At 44.1% G+C, this 17,623-nt stretch overlaps 2 protein-coding genes across 4 annotated transcripts in view; one reads left to right on the top strand and one right to left on the bottom strand.

Moving 5' to 3' along the window:
• Positions 1-14,650, bottom strand: part of NAA35 (N-alpha-acetyltransferase 35, NatC auxiliary subunit) — a 32,858-nt gene extending 18,208 nt beyond the window's left edge. Inside the window, exons 1-8 of one of the 2 annotated variants that reach the window (XM_079996079.1) lie at positions 14,537-14,650; positions 13,508-13,640; positions 12,008-12,041; positions 10,238-10,352; positions 9,596-9,670; positions 7,722-7,889; positions 6,974-7,040; positions 6,353-6,396 (exon numbers count right to left, since the gene is read on the bottom strand). In XM_079996079.1, the coding sequence (XP_079852205.1) occupies positions 6,353-6,396; positions 6,974-7,040; positions 7,722-7,889; positions 9,596-9,670; positions 10,238-10,352; positions 12,008-12,041; positions 13,508-13,631 (627 nt within the window). In that variant the 5' untranslated portion in view covers positions 13,632-13,640; positions 14,537-14,650. Of the gene's footprint in view, positions 1-6,352; positions 6,397-6,973; positions 7,041-7,721; positions 7,890-9,595; positions 9,671-10,237; positions 10,353-12,007; positions 12,042-13,507; positions 13,641-14,378; positions 14,403-14,536 lie in introns of those variants that run through there. The other variant, XM_079996080.1, reaches the window with a different exon arrangement.
• A 251-nt stretch (positions 14,651-14,901) lies between these two features.
• Positions 14,902-17,623, top strand: part of AGTPBP1 (ATP/GTP binding carboxypeptidase 1) — a 64,581-nt gene continuing 61,859 nt past the window's right edge. Inside the window, exon 1 of one of the 2 annotated variants that reach the window (XM_079996010.1) lies at positions 14,902-14,998. The gene's annotated coding sequence lies outside the window, so the exon portion shown is untranslated. The remainder of the gene's footprint in view (positions 14,999-17,623) is intronic. The other variant, XM_079996012.1, reaches the window with a different exon arrangement.

Below are 17,623 nucleotides of genomic sequence, written 5' to 3'. Positions count from 1 at the left end.
GAAGACAGGAGTGTCTGGCGTGCTCTGGTCCATGGGGTCACGAAGAGTCGGACACGACTAAACAACTAAACAACAACAACAGTTTATAAAGTCTTCCATAATAATAATAATAACAATAACAATAACAATAACAATAACAATAATAATAATAAATTTTTATTTATATCCCGCCCTCCACAGCCGAAACCGGGCTCAGGGCGGCTAACAACACTGAAGTAGTGCAACATTATAAAAACATTATAAAAATTAATTAAAATCAAAATTGATGGCAACCATAAACTAAAGTTTTGTAAAGATTGCCAAAGGAGGGAGTCAGGCTGCGCCCTGACCAAAGGCCTGGCGGAACAGCTCTGTCTTGCAGGCCCTGCGGAAAGATGTCAAGTCCTGCAGGGCCATAGTCTCTTGTGACAGAGCATTCCACCAGGTTGGAGCCGCAGCCGAAAAAGCCCTGGCTCTAGTTGAGGCCAGCCTAACCTCTCTGTGGCCTGGGACCTTCAAGATGTTTTTATTTGAAGACCATAAGTTCCTCTGTGGGGCATACCAGGAGAGGCGGTCCCGTAGGTACGAGGGTCCTAGGCCGTATAGGGCTTTGAAGGTTAAAACCAGCACCTTAAACCTGATCCTATACTCCACCAGGAGCCAGTGCAGCTGGTATAGCACCGGATGAATGTGATCTCGCAGCGAAGACCCCGTAAGGAGTCTCGCTGCAGCATTCTGCACCCGCTGGAGTTTTTGGGTCAGTCTCAAGGGCAGCCCCACGTAGAGCGAGTTACAATAATCCAGTCTGGAGGTGACCGTCGCATGGATCACAGTGGCTAGGTCAGGGCGAGAGAGGTAAGGAGCCAACTGCTTAGCTTGGCGGAGATGAAAAAATGCCGCCTTTGTAATAGCTGCAATCTGCGCCTCCATGGAGAGGGAGGTATCGAAGATTACACCCAAACTCTTAACGGACGGTGCTGGCACTAATTGCACCCCCGCAAGAGATGGGAGTTGCCCCCTCAATCCCATATCGTCCCGTCCCAGCCAGAGGACCTCTGTCTTCGAAGGATTTAACTTCAACCGGCTCCCACGTAACCATCCAGCCACAGCTTCCAAGCATCTGATCAGTGTGTCTGGGGCCGAGTCAGGATGGCCACCCATCAACAGATAGAGTTGGGTGTCATCAGCATACTGATGGCAGACCAGCCCAAAGCTCCGGACAAGCTGGGCGAGGGGGCGCATAAAGATGTTAAAAAGCATCGGGGAGAGAATCGCACCCTGAGGCACTCCACACACCAAGGAGTGACGCGATGACAATTCCTCCCCAAGCGCCACCCTCTGTCCCCGACCAGAGAGAAACGAGCGCAGCCATTGAAGGACTGTGCTCTGGATCCCCACGTCGGCAAGGCGGTGGTCCAGGAGTTCGTGATCGACCATGTCGAAGGCTGCTGACAGATCTAGAAGAATCAGCAGCCCCGACCCGCCTCAATCCAGCTGTCTACGAAGATCATCTGTTAGGGCAACCAGAGCCGTCTCGGTCCCATGACCAGCACGGAAGCCGGACTGGAATGGATCCAGAGCCGATGTTTCATCCAGAAACCTACCAAGCTGTTCAGCAACTGCTCTCTCAATCACCTTACCCAGGAATGGAAGATTGGAAACCGGGCGGTAATTGGATAGATCTAAGGGATCTAATGATGTTTTCTTTAAGAGCGGGCGCACCACTGCCTCCTTCAGTCCCCCTGGGAATGTCCCGTGCCAAGGGACAAATTGATGATATCCCAGGAGATCCATAAAGATCAGGCAGGCTTTCTCCCGGGTAGACATATATCTACCAATGTAAGGAATATAATTGACATTATAGAAATGTTGACAGTGAACATTAATACAAAGGCAGTTTTAATTTTTGTGGACGCGGAGAAAGCCTTTGACAATATATCTTGGAAATTTATGAAAAAGAATCTCCATGGGATGGGAGTAGGCCAAAGGTTTGAAAATGGTATAAGTGCAATTTATTCTGAGCAAAAGCCAAAGTTAATTGTAAATAATGTGGTCATGAATGAATTACCTATAGAAAAAGGGACACATCAGGGGTGCCCAATATCCCCATTACTTTTTATATCGGTCCTGGAGGTTCTGTTAAATATGATTAGGGGGGACCAGCTGGTAAAAGGGATTCAGGTCGGAGCCAGACATTACAAATTGAAGGCCTTTGCAGATGACTTAGTATTGACCTTGCAAGAGCCAGACACTAGTACCAAAAGAGCTCTAGAATTAATTCAAGTATTCGGCCAGGTCGCAGGATTTAAGTTGAACAAACAAAAAACCAAGGTACTGGAAAAAAACTTAACAAATGTTGAAAGAGAGAGATTCCAAGAGGAAACTGGGTTAGTGGTGGCAAAGAGTGTAAAATACCTGGGGATTAACATGACATCTAAGAATGTAAACTTATTTAAGGATAACTATGATAAGTGCTGGACTGAGATAAAGAAAGATTTAGAAATATGGTCAAACCTGAAGCTTTCCTTGTTAGGTCGAATCGCAGTAATTAAAATGAATGTATTGCCTAGAATGTTATTTTTGTTTCAGACATTACAAATTGTTGATAAACTGGACTGTTTCAAGAAGTGGCAGAAAGATATATCTAAATTTGTCTGGCAGGGCAAAAAGCCCAGAATTAAGTTTAAGATACTTACCGATTCTAAAGAAAGAGGGGGGTTTGCCCTGCCGGACTTAAGACTCTACTATGAATCGGCAGCTTTCTGCTGGTTAAAAGATTGGCTACTTCTTGAAAATGCAGACATTCTAGATTTGGAAGGATTTGATAACAACTTCGGTTGGCATGCATATATTTGGTATGACAAGGTTAAAATGTATAAAGGTTTTAAAAATCACATTGTCAGGAAAGCACTATACAATGTTTGGATACGGTACAAAGATTTATTGGAAAATAAAACTCCCAGGTGGCTTTCACCTATGGAGGCCAAGGAGGTAAAGAAACTCAATATGAGAACTAATTGGCCGAAATATTCTGAAATTTTAGAACAAGAAGGTGGTGAACTTAAATTATAAAGTTATGAGAAAATAAAGTCCAAGGTACGAGATTGGCTCCATTATTTTCAAATAATGGAGGCCTACAAACAAGACAGGAAAATTGGTTTCCAGGTGGAGAAATCGAAACTAGAAACAGAACTGTTAGAACCCAATACTAAGAATTTATCAAGAATGTATAACTTGCTGTTGAAGTGGAATACAATAGATGAGACAGTGAAGTCAGCTATGGTTAAATGGGCACAGGACATAGGTCATGACATTATGTTTGCTGACTGGGAGCAGTTATGGACCACAGGTATTAAATTCACGGCATGTAATGCCTTACAAGAAAACATTATGAAAATGATTTACAGGTGGTACATGACCCCAGTCAAGCTTGCGAAGATTTATCATCTGCCCAATAACAAATGTTGGAAATGTAAAGAGACTGAAGGTACCTTTTTCCACCTTTGGTGGACCTGCCCAAAGATTAAGGCCTTCTGGGAAATGATTTATAATGAGATTAAGAAAGTGCTTAAGTGCACCTTTAACAAGAAACCAGAGGCATTTCTCTTGGGTATGGTCGGCCAGTTGGTGCCGAAGAAGGATAAGAATTTCTTTTTGTACGCTACTACGGCAGCAAGGATTCTTCTAGCAAAGTATTGGAAGACACAAGAGTTACCCACGCTGGAGGAATGGCAGGCGAAAGTGATCGACTTTATGGGACTGGCAGAAATGACCGGCAGAATCCGCGACCAAGAGAAAGAGACTGTGGAAGAAGACTGGAAGAAGTTTAAGATGTATCTTAAGAACTATTATAAAATTGAGGAGTGCTAAAATGCTGAGGGAAAGGAAGACGTAGAATTGCAGCGGCAAACTGTGTTTAATTTTAGGGTGGAATTGAAAAGGAGAATGAATTTATATTTAACTGGCTAAGAAGGGTTGCTGAATAATGGTTTAAAATTAAGGATGCAAAAAGGGGAAGGTATGGGGAAGTCCGGGAAAAGAGGGTTATGGAAATAAGGTAAAGAAAATATGATTTTTTGTGTTTGTTTTTTTGTTGTTTTTGTGTATGTTAAAAATTTGGAAATTAATAAAAATTTTATTTAAAAAAAACAAAAAAAACAAAAACAAATTGATGATATCCCCAGGAGGGCCTGCACCTCGTCTGGACATGCTCTAATCAGCCAAGACGGGCACGGGTCGAGAGGACAGGTGGTGGGCTTTCCAGCTCGGAGGAGTCTGTCCACATTGGCTGGGGATATCCGGTCGAAGTGGTCCAATACTGGACCCGAGGACAGTCGAGGGGCCTCCAGTTCCTTTATTGTATCCAAATTGGCAGGGAGGTCATGGCGGAGCAACAGGACCTTCTCCGCAAAAAAGCTCGCAAATGCCTCACAGCTATGTGTCAAATTATTATTTAAATTTGGCTGTCCTTCGAGGGACGTTAAAGACCAAATTATACTAAATAATTGCGCCGGGCGAGAGCTAGCGGATGCAATGGAGGCTGAAAAGTAGGACTTCTTAGCGGCCTTCACTGCCATCTCGTAGGTTTTCATAAAAACCCTATAAGATGTTCTTGAAGCTCCGTCACGGGCACCCCGCCATACTCGCTCTAGCCGTCTGAGGTCCCGCTTCATTTTCCGAAGCTCCTCGGTAAACCAGGGAGCCAGGTTTCTGCGGGGTCGCAGAGGGCACTTAGGTGCGATCTCATTGATGGTTGCCAGGAGATGGGTATTCCAGCCCTCAACAAGCTCAGTCAATGAGTCGCCAGGGGGAGAAAGGTCCCGCAAGGCTTGATGGAATCTATCAGGGTCCATCAGCCTCTGTGGGCGAGTCCAAATCGGCTCGCCACCTAAGCAGGGTAGGGGTGGAGCGTCAATCCTGGCTTTCAGAGCGTAGTGATCAGACCATGGCACCTTCATCGAAGGAAACATGATCACATCTATACCGACGCCAAAGATCAGATCCAGCGTGTGGCCTGCTCGATGTGTGGGGCCTGAAACAAACTGGGAGAGCCCTAGTGTCGCCATGGAAGACACCAGGTCCAGAGCCTGTGAGGAGGGAGTGGCATCAGCATGGATGTTGAAGTCCCCCAATACCAATAGGTTAGGGAACTCCAAGGCCCAGCCGGCCACTGCCTCCAATAGGCCTGACAGGGTGGCTGCTGGTGCGCTAGGTGGCCGGTACACCAGCCAGACAGCCAAGCTCACCTCGGAGCCCCACACTAGGCCAACACATTCAAGGCCGGGGATCAATGGCGATGGTAGAGCCCTGAAGGAACAATCTTCCCGGATTAATAATGCCACCCCTCCCCCCCTGGCCCACAGTCCGCGACTGGTGGAGGACGGAGAAACCCAGGGGCGCCATCTCTCGTAAAGTAACAGTATCCCCTTCGCGCACCCAGGTCTCCGTCACACAAGCCAGGTCGACCCCCTGCGAGATGAAAAAAATCTCGCAGGGTGGCCGTTTTGTTGCCTATAGACCTGGCATTGCACAACACCAGTGATGGAGGTGAGTAATCCTTGCTTACCCTACCCTCGTCTCTCGGGATGGGGCACAGATTGGAAGGGGTACGAGCATGTCCGTATCTCGATCCCCTTCGCCTATGACATCTGCCCCCACCGCCATACCTCCCTCGCCCCTCCACGGTAGGAATCCCAAGCCTCATACTCGCCTCCATTTACAGAATATAAAAGCAAACAAGCAAACAGAAAACAATTACACCAAAACAAAACCAATCCCCACCCCGCTCAAACAACCATCCCACCCCAACCCAAAATAAAACAAAACAAAATAAAAATACATGGATAAAAACCACCGTTTATGGTGGTACAACAAAGTAAAAAGTAAAAACACTTTTAAAACACTTTAAAATATATAAGAACCTGTCCCTCCCTAGTAATCTGTTTAGATGAGAGAACTCTATGTCCTCATTCACTAAGACAAGTCATAAGATAAAGATTGGTTTAGACAACACAATAAGCAAAACAATGGCTTAGATCAGCAAAACAGCCATGAAGGAGCGAAGCCACCATGATCTCCTTCCCAGGTGCTCGTACATGTGAACTTGGCCTATATTTATAAATACTGCCTAGTGTCAGAACCTAAGACACGTTTTGTTATGACAGAATTTATGAAGAGCCACCAGATTGTTACATCATATTGCAGATCTACTAAGAGTCAGCAACCAAAGCTTGAAGTTTGTGATTCTGTGTTTTATATTAGCTGCATTGGTTGTACTCTTTACCACTTTGGGGCTATATTTAGCTTACATTAAATGTGCTACAAATTTCTATATAAAATTAAAAATTGAGGGGGGGGAATGAAAGAAATATACCTTAACTCGCCGTTGCATGTCATCCTCAACATCCTTCAACATACCTGGAAAAATGTAATTCAGTTTAGAAGCATAAATGCCACTTGGCAGACTCCTTTGTGTATCTAAGTAAATATTTCCATGCTACATGTAAGTCATTCTAACAAAATCAGGGAGGGGGTACCTGTGTCCCTCCAGATGTTGAAGCACAACTTTGATCACCCCCCACTATTAAGAATGATGGCTAGAGTTGCAACCTAACAACATCTGGAAGGTCATAGGTTCCTTAGCCCTTAAAATCTTTTCAGAACCCTAAAATCTATTATTTTGATTTGCCTTCACTAATTTAATGACAGCATTCTTATTCTGAAGGTATTGTATTTCAAATAATCCAAACCAAGATCGGACATAATGGCAAGCTTGGCTTTGATAAGACATTTGGAGGACCATTTCAATACAGCTAATTTCTTGACTGTACAGTCTGTGCATAATGACTGAGCATTAGTACTTGTGTCAAAGTTCAATGGAGCTCAATGGAACTGGATCCTAGGTAACTGTTCATAGGACTAGAATTTTATCCTTTAAAACCTATGAAGCACAACTTTCTTCCCAGAAAAAGGACCGAATTGTTTCAGCTCTTACCTGTAACGCGAAGATCTGTCACACTATTCGCCATTTTAAATCCATACGTCATAGACTGAAAATCTTCCTAAACACAAATAAGATAAATTAAGTGCTATAATCAAGGTGTATCTTCCAACAACAACAGCTTCCTTCACAACCTTATGCACAAAGCACTGAAAATCCGGCTCTAGTTTTAGGTGGAAGCTATGCCTACAGATAATTTCAGTAGATTGCTTTAAAAAATGCAAGATGTGTAAAATGAAATATAAAATGTTAAAATCATCATTCCATCAAAGTACTAGGGAACAAAAATAGCTATTCTAGGCTGTATATAATTTCCTGGAATAATAATATAAAAGATGTATAGGCAGTCTAGTGTCATTCCAGATGTTCTGGACTACAGACTCCAGCATGGCTAATGGTCAGGGATGCTGGAGCTTGGAGTCCATAACATCTGGAAGGCATCATGTTGCCTATCATTGACATAGTGTTACAAAACACTGCTGCCCAGGAAGCTGTTTCCCACACAATTTTTAATGATAATTTCATTGTTTATTCTTTTTGTAAACCACAATGAGATTTAAAAAACCAATTGAAAGGTATATATTTTTTTATGAAATAAAGAATTATTAAATAAAGAACTAGTTATGATTTTAAAACCAGAAGCTACAATTGGAAGACAGCAGCAAACTAAAAAAAGTTGTACAAGGCAAGTTGTATTTACTAATAATGGGTAGGAGAAATCATCAGCTGAACAATGACTTACCTCTTCAAATACTGCAGCTTTGTTTACTTTTTCTCTAGCAATATCACAGATTTTGAGGATCCCCAGAGCAAATGCCTTCATGGCAGGATCTTCTATAAAGTCTGGATTATGAATATAAAGGCAAGTGAATACTGTCTGTGCCAAAGAATGGCCTTCCAACCATGTAATCTGAAAAAGAAATCAAGCTTACAGAATGAAAAGGGCAGGAGACCAATTTTGTTACTCAATTCATATTTTTTTCACTAAAGAGTAACTGAATATTTAACTTCAATTCCACGATCCAAGAGAGGTGGGAAAATGTTCATTTGAATATTGCCTACTCCATTCTACAGACCGCATGAAAAAACAAAGATGCTCTGATTTATGTCATTAATGTGTTTTACATCCATTATACTTTAGTGAACAAATATTGGGCACCAAATAGGTTCTATAAAGTAGTAAGGCTCATGGACACAATCTGGAAACCTAGGCAAAGTCATAGAAGGTAGGGAGTAGAAACTTCATGCACAAATGTACTTTGAGTGGCAACATAAGAGATGCTACCAGCAAATGGCATTAATTCTTAAGGACTTCAGGCCCAATGACCTTCCAACTTGCTCTACCACATTTTCACCAGGTATAAAACTTCACAATAAGCTGGGACTTAAAGCAGAAGCCCCGTCAGAGCTGCTATCAGAAAACTGCAATCCAAAGGAAGTCAGATACAGTGGTGCCTCGCAAGACGAAATTAATTCGTTCCGCGAGTCTCTTCGTCTTGCGGTTTTTTCGTCTTGCGAAGCACCCCTATTAGCGGCTTAGCGGCTTAGCGCTATTAGCGGCTTAGAAAAAGGGGGGAAAGGGAAAAAATCGCAAGAACTCGCAAGACGTTTTCATCTTGCGAAGCAAGCCCATAGGGAAATTTGTCTTGCGAAGCACCTCAAAAGACGGAAAACCCTTTCGTCTAGCGAGTTTTTCGTCTTGCGGGGCACCACTGTACAATGACCTTCCACTTGCTCTTTCACATATGAAACATATAAAACAGCACACTAAGCTTGGCCCAACAATGGAAGCACTACCATGTCCTACAGGAAAGCATCTAGACCAGTGTTTCCCAACCTTTGGCCTCTAGCTGTTTTTGGACTACAACTCCCATCAACCCTAGCTAGCAAGACCCAGTGGTCAGGGATGATGGGAATTGTAGTCCATAAACAGCTGGAGACCAAAGGTTGGGAAACACTGATCTAGATATCAGTCAGGATCTGTGCAGGGGATGTTTATTCAGGACTAGTGCAGCTGCAAGATTGTCACTACTCTTATCAGGGCACTTGTATGTAGGAGGCTGTGGCATGGCAGACAGACCAGGGCCAAATAGGTCAGATCTCCAAACACAGCCTTATTCACTCCAAGAGCATCAGTAAGGGCTGCAATCTACCTAGCCTTGGAATTCACCTTCCCTCCAAAGGATGCACTAGCATAGTGGGTGATGCATGGCTGGTTTTCCTGGATTTTACCCAATGTTAGTTTACATTCATAAATTTATTTCTGCAAAGGAAACAAAATCTGGGAGGATGAAATGTAATACTGTACATTTTTCATTTTGTCAGAAGTTTGATTATGCAAACTGAGCCATGTTTTTAAAATTATTTGTTCAGAGGAAATATACCATAGCTCTAATCTGGACCCTAAGTGCGCTCCTATACATGTTTACTCAGAAGTAATCCCACCCACATTAATAGAAATCTAGTAGTTGTGTTTAGAACTGCATCTCCAGAAACTCCATAGAGTTAAAATTGATAAGCTGTTCTTAACTAGTAACTTGACTGGGAACTTCTATCAAAACACTCCTGGAGTACTGTTACTCATACTAATCAAACATAAAAACATAATATTCTTACCAAGCAGCAAAAACAAGTGTCCATGATCCCTATCAACTCAGGTAATGATAAATCTTTAATTTTAATTGTACCATCCTAAAAAAGAGAGAGTGCGCACATGAATTTCCATCATTGGCAAATTAAATTCATCAGCCTACTGAATAAAAGCACCTGTATGGGGGCAGGGAGGCAAAAGTGATGTGCACAAATGGAAGTGAGACTCTAGAAGCAGTGTGCAGCTTTCTGCTGAGTTTGTAGTGCTGTATGATAGAACAAGAGTCATGTATGGAACTCCATACAGTCCTCTCTGCCTTCTCCCTTTGAACCTCTCCTCCATGCATAGTTTTATTGTAACGGTTGTATGTTTTAATACATCATCAACACACACACACACACACAGAGAGTTGATGTTTAATTGTTTTTAAATTATTGCTTCCCATCCCCTATGTTTTACACTGTATCTATTTTAGTACTAAGCTGACTTTAGACCCTGTTGAAGAAAAAGGCGGGATATAATAGTGGAACAGAGCTGTTCTACACTCACGTAGATCTGAAATTACACACTGCTTTAAATTTGAAGTTTAGCATATTAGAGTTCATTAAATGATGATAATCATTTTCATGAATCACCAAGCAGCTGACAAAAACTCAAAGTGTGCCAACCTTGATAGCTTGTTCAAAGTTAAGAACTTTTCGATTAACTTGGTTTCCAATCATACCAGCATCCATCTTGGGATCCATCATTTCAATAGCAGACATTGCTTCAAAAAGACCAAAACTAAGGAGAGCAACACAAACAGAAAAGAAAACCTAAGCTGGAACTAATCAATTCATATATAAAGCAAAAGTTGTTTCAAAGCATAACTGCCAAATACTGTGAAATAAAATCAAAGAGTTTATGCAATGTATTCATATCATGCAACTCGTGAGGAGTTACCTTAAATTAAGTGAATAGTAAGATGCCCTAGTAAGATGCAGAACGTATATATTAAGTCTTTAAAAACATTTTAAAGGAAGGAATTGGGAGATTCAACACACTGAAAAGCAAAATACCAGCTAAATGCAGAATTAATGAAGCAGTAAGATTATTCATTACTATGGATATACCTTAGCAGTTCAATCTTATTCATGACTACACAGAAGTAAGTCTCACTGTGACACTGGCAAGTGTGCTTCCCTGATACAGGGATTAGGAATTTGTTGCTCAACAGATGTTGTCAGACTCCAGCTCCCAACAACCCCAAGAGTACAGCAAATGGTCAGAGATGATGGAAACCGTAGTCTAGCAATATCTGGAGGGCCACAGAGGTTTCTTATCACTGATGTAAAGGAATTAGCATTCTCAGGGAGGAGACTGCATCTGTGTCTACAGATGTCAGAGTTTACATTGAAATCAAATCTGCTAATGGATTTAGGCATTCCATGCATGCGTAAAATACATATATGATGGACTGAGATTACTGTGAATGTCATATCCACAGTGGAAAAAAATAGAGTGAACAAATTTAACAAATATAGAGCATGAGTTTAATTGTTTTCCATAATCTGAATGATTATAATCTTCATCTACTTTTACAAGGCTTTTACAAATGTATGTTACGTGCCCAAGCTTTCTAAGGTTTCAAAGCTTTAAGAAATTGAAGACTTAACTAAGCAGCAGAATTAACAATTATGAAAGAGGCCAGTTAAAACAGTTCCAGAGATTAATATTCTACCTATAGTTATTTCTGACTAAGCATGTTTGTGGCTGAGGCATAAGAATCTGGTTTATCTAGGAACCGTATACCCCAGTCCTAAACAGCTTTTTTTCCTGAGCAGGTTATTAGCTGCAAGTATGACTATACCATATTTATGGTAAAACCTCAGCGCCTAGAACTTGCCGATCGCGTGGTCGGCGGTTCGAATCCCCGCGGCAGAGTGAGCTCCCGTCGTTCGGTCCCAGCTCCTGCCCACCTAGCAGTTCGAAAGCACCCTTAAGTGCAAGTAGATAAATAGGTACCGCTTTATAGCGGGAAGGTAAACGGTGTTTCCATGTGCTGGTTTGCCACAGCAGCTTCGTCACGCTGGCCACGTGACCCAGAAGTGTCTGCGGACAGCGCTGGCTCCCGGCCTCTAGAGTGAGATGAGCGCACAACCCTAGAGTCTGGCAAGACTGGCCCGTACGGGCAGGGGTACCTTTACCTTTACCTTTAAGTCCTCCCAAGCTCAACAAGTAAGTGTGCATAATGCTGAAGCTGTAGGTTGCTTTAAACAGTTTTCAGATTGATAGCATAAAACAATGTTAATTAATGTTCTTTAACTAGCTAACAGATTTGTCAAGAGCACATGATTAAGAGTAAGCACCACAAAAATCAGTAGATGACACTTCTATGTGTTTGTTTCAGACTAAGATGTGAGAAAAACATGAGAACTTGTTTTTAATGGTTCACTCACAGTTTGTCATGAAGCAACTCGCCCAACTTCAATTCTACAAGGAAATTAAAAAAGAACAACTCAAAATCTTTACATAACTACTCACAAAAACTATTATATATAATAAAGAAAAATAAACTGGATTGGTTTTGACATAATGCTCAGCTGCAGTTTAGTATTAAAACATCAAGCTTAACTTTCCCCAACCTTGGCTCAAACATTCTCCATACTTTGTGAGCAACATGAGGCTTACATTTATATACTGCCCTTTACCAAAGCTTGTTGCATAATCTGAATTTACATGGTTGATCTTCATATGGTTAGTGGAAAACCAAGTTCAAAGCATGAGTTTCAATCCTGGCTTATTTTCACTAAGCATAGTTTAGGATTTGGAAGATATACTATCCTGCAGTTAATCTAAAAGAGAAGTAGAATCTTCTGATTGTTTCCTTAAACAATTGTTTAAGGAATTTCCTTAAACAATCAGAAGCTGGCAAAAACCAGCTGTTGCCACTAATTAAAGTGGATTGTTGGCACATAAGGTGGGAGAGTGATGGAGGGAATGGGAAGGGAAGGGTCCAAGGATTAAGAATTTCTGGGAGATGATCTATAACGAAATGAAAAAGGTACTTAAATATACCTTTCAGAAGAAACCAGAGGCCTTTCTCCTGGGCATGGTCAGCCAACTGGTGTTAAAGAAGGATAGAACTTTCTTTATGTATGCCACAACAGCAGCAAGAATACTTACTGCAAAGTATTGGAAGCCACAAGATTTACCCACCCGGGAAGAATGGCAGATGAAGGTGATGGACTATATGGAACTGGCGGAAATGACTGGCAGAATCCGAGACCAAGGAGAAGAGTTGGTGGAAGAAGATTGGAAGAAATTTAAAGTTTACTTACAGAAACATTGTAAAATTAAGGAATGTTAGAAGGATGTTGAATGAAGTTTTGTGGTCTTAGCAGAAATGATATAAAGGATTAAGTAAAAATGGATAGTTAATTGATGAAAGAAGAGAGTGTAAAATTATAGTATGTTAAGATAAATTATTAGGATAAAAACAAAGATGGAAAGGATTTGCTGAAATATCTAATTGAACTAGAATACAAAAAAGGGAGGTGTGAGGAGGTCAGGGAAACAAGCAAACGAAAAATGAGTTGTGGGAAGGTTTGATCTGTCTTTTTTCTTTTTTTTTCTTCTTGGTTGTTTGTCTTTTTTGTAATCTTTAAAATTGGAATAAATATTATTTTTTTAAAAAAATGGGAAGGGAAGGGTCCAAGTCAAGTCCACAACTCTCCATAACTCTCTTCTAAGTTTCCGCCTGGCATGCCTCCCCATCAAAGCAGCGTCAGGCAGCAGAGTTCATGTGACACAGACTCCACCTTTTTTTTAATATTACAACGACAATATCTTTCAGTTACAGAGACTGTATCATATCTGCCCTCTAGACGTTTTCAGGGCATAGCATCGACTTGTGCAAAGAGAAAAACTTTTTTTTGGGGGGGGGGGGCGTTATTTACCTCTACAGCAGTCCTCAAAGTCTTGGGTGATATCTATCCAGCTCGTGTTACTCTTTTCCATCTTCTCAGGTATATTGAGCTCCCATCCCGAATCATCATCTTCTACTGAAGCCTTCATAACCATGATCTTAACCTGCAAGGATTTTTTTTTGGGGGGGGGGCGCGGACACAGAAAAAAAAGAAAAGGGAGTATTCAAACCTGGTCCTGCGGAACCGGGGAGAGGAGTGGAAGGGCTTTACTTGAAAAGGGGCCTAACTGGTGACTGGGGGCGGCCGCCGAGACCACATAACACCGGTCTTGAAAGACCTACATTGGCTCCCAGTACGTTTCCGAGCACAATTCAAAGTGTTGGTGCTGACCTTTAAAGCCCTAAACGGCCTCGGTCCAGTATACCTGAAGGAGCGTCTCCACCCCCATCGTTCTGCCCGGACACTGAGGTCCAGCGCCAAGGGCCTTCTGGCAGTTCCCTCATTGCAAGAAGTGAGGTTACAGGGAACCAGGCAGAGGGCCTTCTCGGTAGTGGCGCCCGCCCTGTGGAACGCCCTCCCAGCAGATGTCAAAGCGATAAATAACTACCTGACATTCAGAAGACATCTTAAGGCAGCTCTGTTCAGGGAAGTTTTTAATATGTGACATTTTAGAGTATTTTTGGTTTTTATGGAAGCCGCCCAGAGTGGCTGGGGAAACCCAGCCAGATGGGCGGGGTACAAATAATAAATAATAATAATAATAATAATTATTATTATTATTATTTGTCCTGTCACTGCGGTTTTCTAGGAGGTTTTAAGACTATCATGGGGGGGGGGGGGGCGAGAGCCAGTTTTAAAACCTGGCCGTCTGTCTCAGTCCTGAGGCGGGGCCTCTTCCCACCTGCTCCGCCGGGCGGCGGAATGAGGCTCCCCGGCCCCGAAACGGCCACTTCCCTGTCCCGCCTCGGACCGTAACGGCTGAAAAGGGAAAGCGGGGGGGGGGGTGGGCGGCCGACCTTCTCCCCTCCCTCCCCCTCCCCCCCCCCGCGGCTGCCTCACCTGAGTCGCTCGCCTCGCGCAGCGCAGCCGAAGGAACCCGCTCTCCCCTCCCACTCTCAGGCGCGGACCAGAAAGAGAACGCCAAAGCGCCGGCCGCGCCTGCTGCGCACGCGCAGGACCAGAACCTTACCCTCCTCATCATGCGCGCGCACCTGCCCCCCCCCCCGCCCATTCCCCGCAACGGATGCAGATGTCGCGCCCGTACTTCCTTTTCGCCATAGAGATAAGAAAGCAGAAACTCTTCCCAGAGACTGGGAGCGGACTTCCGGGTCGCTTCCTTCGCGGGGGGTGGGGGGCGGGGGGCAGCCGCTCCTGGAAAAGCGGTTGGAGGAAAAGCTGGGCTGCGCGTGTTCGTGCGAAGGGGCTCGGGGGGGGGGGTGTCCCGCGCACCCCAACCGAAGGGCAATGCAGGGCGGGCTCCCCTCAGGGCTCGCCCCGGGCTTGTTCCTGGCGCTCTGGCAGGTGAGTGTCGTGCGCGAGAATGGCGTCTGACTCCTGAGGCGGGGAGTCTCGAGGGCCGCGTTTGCTCGGGGGCGACCTTCATGGAGGGCGGACCAGGGCGATGGATTAAGTGCGGTCCTATGGCCGGGGGGGCAGGAAGCTGAGGAAGGTTGGGTGTGAGGTAAAACCTGATGGCAGAGATACCCCGCTCCTCCTAACGGTGCAGCCGAGGCTCCAGCTCTCTCGGTTTTTTTTTTAAAAAAACAATATATTTATTAAGTTTTCCATTTTATAATATTAAATACATCCTTATGAAACTTTTTCGTTATTTGCTCATACGAGCTAAGACTTCCCTCTGCCTCATAATTCTGCCTCATAATTCCAGATTCTGCCTCATAATTCCAGATTCAGGTAGGTAGCCGTGTTGGTCTGACGCAGTAGAATATGAATATGAATATATATATATGTGTGTGTGTATATATATATGTATATTCATATTCATATTCTACTGCGTCAGACCAACACGGCATGAATATATATATATATATATATATGTGTGTGTATATATATATGTGACGCAGGTGGCGCTGTGGGTTAAAGCCTTAACCCCCAGGGCTTGCCGATCGAAAGGTCGGCGGTTCGAATCCCTGCGGCGGGGTGCGCTCCTGCTGCTCGGTCCCAGCGCCTGCCAACCTAGCAGTTCGAAAGCACCTCCGGGTGCAAGTAGATAAATAGGGACCGCTTACCAGCGGGAAGGTAAACGGCGTTTCCGTGTGCGGCTCTGGCTCGCCAGAGCAGCGATGTCACGCTGGCCACGTGACCCGGAAGTGTCTCCGGACAGCGCTGGCCCCTGGCCTCTTAAGTGAGATGGGCGCACAACCCCAGAGTCTGTCAAGACTGGCCCGTATGGGCAGGGGTACCTTTACCTTTATATATATATGTATGTGTGTGTGTGTGTGTGTGTGTGTCCCCGTGTCCAGTAGCACCTTAGAGACCAGCTAAGTTTGTTCTTGGTATGAGCTTTCGTGTGCATGCACACTTCTACAGTCAAAACAAAATAAAAAAAATTCCTTCCAGTAGCACCTTAAAGACCAGCTAAGTTAGTTCTTGGTATGAGCTTTCGTGTGCATGCACACTTCTTCAGATACACTGAAACAGAAGTCACCAGACCCTTCTATATAGTGAGAAGGTGGGGAGGGGTATTACTCAGAAGGGTGGTGGGATTGGGTGATTGGCAGATAGCTGTGATGAGCCTGTTGACCTATTGCAGTCGTTAAGAGTCGTCAACAGGATTTGTACCTTTTCCAGTTTGTTTCCCTGCTTCATTTTATCACATATTTTAAATAAATGTTAAACGGTAATAAACCCCAGCTAAAAACCTTGCAACCTTTGCTGTCACCTGCTTATCTTTGTCTGCCAAGAGAAAAGACACTGTGGCAGTGGTTGGGCGACCCGGAATGGACAATAAAAGAGGGGTGATAATAACCTCATTCCTCAAGTCTTTATAAAGAGTGCAAGTCAGAAGGGCACGCGCCACCGATTCGGTACTGCCATCTCCACAGGGACATAAGCGTTTTTCGTGTGGAATCTGTTGGAATCGCCCCTCAAGAACAGCCGAGGGCAATACATTCAATCTTGCGAGAGTAAAAGTGCGTCTATATTTTAGAATTCCTAGGTTATGCAGATAGGGTGATCCTCTCTGACCAGTGGCTAAGCTGGCTGGGGAAGATGAGAGTTGTAGTCCAACATCTGTGCACCAGAGGTTCCATGAGCTCTCTAGGGTTTGGGGCAGGGGACATTTCCAGCCCTATTTGGAGGTGCTGGGAATTGAACCTGGAAGCTTCTGCATGCAAAACTAATGCTCTAGCGTCGTGGTATGCTGGTTCCCAGATGTGTTAGTTTATTGTTGTTCTTTTCAACCGTTGTGGCCATATCAACTACTGGTTTAAAAAAATACACGCTAATACGATTTTAAAAACCACCCATCAACCAAAATATATGTTTACATTGACATATACCCATAATAATAATAATAATAATATACAAAAGGTTAAAAAAGAAAATACCGTATTTTTCGCCGGCCCATAGGACGCACCAAGTTTTTTTTTGGGGGGGGGGGAATAAAGAAAAAAAAAATTATTTCCCCCCCAGGTGCTTGTGGGGCCGGCAGCAGGGAGAAGCGCTCTTCTCCCCGCCGCCCACCTGCAGACCAGGTCCGGGGACAGCGGGAAGACGTGCTGCGCCTCCCAGCTGTCCCCGGAGCTTGCGGGGCTGGCGGCGGGGAGAAGCACGTGTCTCCCCGCCGTCAGCCTCCAAACCACATTGGGAGACAGTGGGATGGCGGCGTTCCGCCTCCCCGCTGTCCCCCGACCTTGTGGGGCTGGCGCTGCGGCTCTCATGAAGCCTGGAGAGCGAGAGGGGTTGGTGCACACCGACCCCTCTCGCTCTCCAGGCTTCAGCGAAAGCCTGCATTCGCCCCATAGGAAGCACACACATTTCCCCTTCATTTTTGGAGGGGAAAAATGCGTCCTATAGGGCGAAAAATACGGTAATTGAAATATTAAAAAATAAAGGAACTTAGACAGTATGGTTGTTCTCATCCTTAGTTAAATCTACCTCTGCATTTTCAAAGGCTTGGTAGTCTTC

This window comes from Podarcis cretensis (assembly GCF_951804945.1).
Source record: "Podarcis cretensis genome assembly, chromosome: 11".
Classification (NCBI taxonomy): Eukaryota; Metazoa; Chordata; class Lepidosauria; order Squamata; family Lacertidae; genus Podarcis; species Podarcis cretensis.
Note: the sequence above shows the minus strand (reverse complement) of the source record. Positions and strands in the feature narration are given on the sequence as shown.